The 3,905-nt window shown below is 40.7% G+C and overlaps 1 protein-coding gene across 1 annotated transcript; it reads right to left on the bottom strand.

The window, feature by feature from the left end:
* Positions 1-616: 616 nt before the first annotated feature.
* Positions 617-2,403, bottom strand: hoxb13a (homeobox B13a). Its single transcript, XM_088437159.1, has 2 exons — positions 1,689-2,403; positions 617-864 (listed from the first exon to the last, which is right to left on the bottom strand). The coding sequence occupies exons 1-2, from the start codon at positions 2,401-2,403 to the stop codon at positions 617-619; spliced, it is 963 nt and encodes a 320-aa protein (XP_088293285.1).
* Between the last annotated feature and the right edge of the window lie 1,502 nt (positions 2,404-3,905).

Genomic DNA, 3,905 nt, shown 5'->3' with positions numbered 1-3,905 from the left:
TGTGTGTGTGTGTGTGTGTGTGTGTGTGCGCGCGCGCGCGCGCGGTGGCATTTTTTTGTTCTTTGTTTATTCATGATTGGTGTCAGAGGAAAAAAATAACCCCTGCATGTTTGCAGTACTTTTTATTATACATATTTTATTGTCATGCTTTACATTTTTAAATGAAAAGATGCCTATGAAGAGGTTTTAGTCACCATACAGTGTCACCAATCCGCACTGTGGTGATTGGCACATTAAATTCGAGGACTCGTTCAAAATACACTGCAAGAATACAGCTGAGTTTAAAAAAAAATCCCCATTCAGATTTTCTAAATCTAAATGTGTTTTATCATGCTGCGATGGCACATTACTATAAACAATAATTGCAAATTATAGAGAGGACATTTAAAAGTTATGGGTAGATGTCATATTTACAGGATGCCTGCAATTATGTCTATAGTAGAAGGCTTTGGTTCATTCACGTCGTTTAATAAGTCCATTATTTCCACACATGGTGCATTTGCGACTCCGGTGATAGAAGAGTTCAGTCAGATGGAGCAATTCATGATTGGTGGCCAAAATGCGTCATCCTGCGGTCATGTTAACGCTAACATAACTCCAATAAATGAGCACGATGCTACGGCGTAGTGTTTTTCACTTTCGTCACGAACTTCTTCTCTTTTACCCTCCTGTTCTGGAACCAGATCGTGATCTGCCTCTCCGAAAGGTTAGTCGCAGCCGAAATCTTCCTTCTCTTGTCCTTTGTGATGAATTTGTTGGCAGCATATTCTTTCTCGAGCTCCTTAAGCTGCACCTTTGTGTAAGGTATCCTCTTCTTCCTGCCTCGGCGAAAAGGGGAACATTCTTGTTGGTGAGCAACTACATCTGATGACAAGCAGAGAGGAGACACGATAAGAAACGCTTGTCAAATCTTGCCTCGTTGTCAATGATGCTAAAATGGAAGATCATTGTGTCGTTTATTTATTCAACCGTTATTTGGAAGAAATTCTCATTTGGATTGGCGGCAGGGCAGCACAGACAGCAGAGTAAACAATACACATGACTTACATAAAAGTAACCAAAAATGAGAGGAAAAACGACACGTACATGTTCACAGCAACAACTCATAAACAAGAACATATAGCCATAGGTTCGCCTTGCCGGAAACTGTATATGTTGAGATAGGGAATGTTTTGCTTTGCAACAAATAAATGATTTGTGCATCAACAACTTTTACTTTGTATATTCAAACATAATTTTAGCAACCAAATAAATTATCCATATTCAGTCAATTCGTTAAAAATCCGTCAAATTAATGACGTCACGTTTAGCAAGGTGATTTAAAGTATTCTAGGTGCACGGCTATATTCGTGCATTTATGTTTTCTCCTCTGTATGAAAGCGAATCATGATAGTTTCTCATAGTCTGGTGGTTAAAAAAAATAAGACAAAGTTTACTATCAACGTAACAGACGTATGGGGCGTTTAAAAGTAATCTTTTGTATAAATATTACCATTTAGAGTAATCAGTCAATTATATTTTGCTTTGCCTAAAGAATTTGTTAAATGCGCAACTTGCTTAGGTTACAAAATACTATCACACTCAAACACTTGCCTCTACAGCGTGTTTTTTTCCTAAAACCCGTGTAAACCAATGACGTGTATCTTGAATCCTGACTGCGGGTGATGAAGCAATTCATTAATAATTACCGGCTAAAGCAGACTTCCAGAGGTGCCCCTGCGCCTGGTCTTTGGAGCAGTACATCTGTCCCCCCCAACCATTGGTGAGAGCCCACGGCTGGTAGCTGTCCATGGGGAGGAGCGTGTCATGGCGCGGCTCACCAGTACCCAGCGTTTGGACCACGGACATATCCAGGTAGCTTGCCATGGACTGGTATGGACTGGGGTACCCGTGGTAGAAGGCGAACTCCTTTGGCCTGTGGCCGGGGTACTCATCGGAACTCACAGTGGTGTCCATATACTGAGAGCTGAGCGCAGGTCCAGCCGCCTGCGTGCACGATTTGACTGGACCACGCCCCATCCTGCACGGATAGTAGCCGTTACCAAAGTAGCCGTATGGTAAAGTAGGGGCAGCAGAAGTGCTCTGGTGGGGCACCGTCGCTGCTGAACACGCTCCAGTCGCGCAGGTTTTCACCGAGGAGGAAGATGCATCACTGGGACCCGACGCCGAAACGTCCATGGTGCTGTAGCCCGCTGAAGAATGTACCAAACTTGATGGATGGCCACCTAGAGCAGCCGAATGAGCCATGATGTTGCGGCACTGGTTAACCGCAGTGGCGCTGGCGAAGTTCCCGCTGCCCACCAGCCCTTCCATATTTTTGTGCAACTCGTCCAGATTGTTGTCATAAACGAACATTACCGTTTCTGCTGACCAGCGAGGGTTAAGGATCAAGGAGGTTGTCATATGAACTCTTGTTCCACGATCACGCTCTGCTTTGGCTTATGAGGAAGCACATCAACTCGCGCGTGTATCTCCTTAGATTGTTGCACAAGCAGAACTAAGGTATGTAACAAATTAGTATTGCCCTCACGTGCTCATGGCATCGCATGCGTGACGCGAATTGCTTGCAGACTCGGAGGAAAAGACTGTCAGTAACCAGCCGGTCATCCGGTTTTCATATCTTGACGCAAACCGCCTTTAGAGGAGAATGGTCGGGTGTCCATTGGATGAGCCGGAATGATCACGTGACAGGAACAACGAAAAAAGAAAGACGTTGTTTCTGGGTTGTCACTCAAGATAAACATTTTCCGTGTGGCAATTGATAAAATGAACCATGTGTTGAGAGCTACTCGAAGACTTTGTCTATTGGATTTGTTTTCGTCTAATGAAATCCAACCAACTGGTTTCCTTCTGGGTTAACCCAACAGAAAATAATATACCGACGGACAGGTTTTGTGCCGTGCGTAAATTATGCGCAATGCAGCGTGCCAAATCACTAACTGCAGAAGGTTTATTCAACGGAACCCAGTTTGTGGGTGAAATTGTTATAACGCTGGAAATTGTTACCCCCCCCCCAAAAAAAACTAGCAGTAGACACACACACGCACACACACACACACACACATACACACACACACACACACACACACATATATATATATATATATATATATATATATATATATATATATATATATATATATATATATATATATATATATATATATATATATATATATATATATATAGTCGGTTATTAAAACACCTGCATGACAATTGTATTGCCCAGTGGCTTATTTGTGCATACTGTGCGAGAAAAATACTTCTGGGAATTTTTTTTTTGAACCTTACACGTTTTAATGGATGGATGGACTGACGGACATAGACGCACACACACACGAACATGGTTAATCAGCTGTAGTCATTTAGCTTTCATTATAGGTCGTGGTTAAATAATGCATTAAAATATTTCCAATGTTATCTGGCATTAGTTTGTCGAATAGCCCACTGTAAGGCCCAAAGTATACTGCAAGAAATGTAAGTGGTATTCAATATGGATGATGAAAGTATTTGCACATATAGAGTACTTCATGAACGCCTTAGAAAAAAACTTCCATGCGTAATTCAAAACGGTAAAATACCAGAACCTGTATTTTCCAAATATTTGTGAACATATTTATTTGTTTATTTATTAATTTATTTATTTATTCGTTCATTCATTTTATGTGAGCTGGTCTTAAATGTAAAACGAAATACGATTATAAATTGCTGCTTGGACTATCCGTTTGCGTCTTTCTGGAATTTCTCAAACGTATCACATTTCTTCATTTTAAACTACTTGATACATATAACAGAAATAAAGATTTGGTCAAAGTAATGAACACATTTTTCAGAAGTTTTTTTTTTCATAAAGTTTCTTTCAATCAAGGCACCTCGAACTACAGTAAAATAAATTCCACATCATT

Source organism: Hippichthys cyanospilos, chromosome 16, assembly GCF_059441005.1.
Source record: "Hippichthys cyanospilos isolate Australia breed blue-spotted pipefish chromosome 16, RoL_Hcya_1.0, whole genome shotgun sequence".
In the NCBI taxonomy this organism is placed as follows: domain Eukaryota; kingdom Metazoa; phylum Chordata; class Actinopteri; order Syngnathiformes; family Syngnathidae; genus Hippichthys; species Hippichthys cyanospilos.
The sequence above is the reverse complement of the archived record's forward strand: the minus strand, read 5'-3'. Positions and strand labels throughout refer to the sequence as shown.

Excerpts from the sequence above, each read along its gene's own strand:
- hoxb13a (XM_088437159.1), bottom strand. The coding sequence starts at position 2,403 with ATGACAACCTCCTTGATCCTTAACCCTCGCTGGTCAGCAGAAACGGTA. Across the intron at positions 865-1,688 it reads CTGGAAGTCTGCTTTAGCCG|ATGTAGTTGCTCACCAACAA; the intron begins GTAATTATTAAT and ends GCTTGTCATCAG.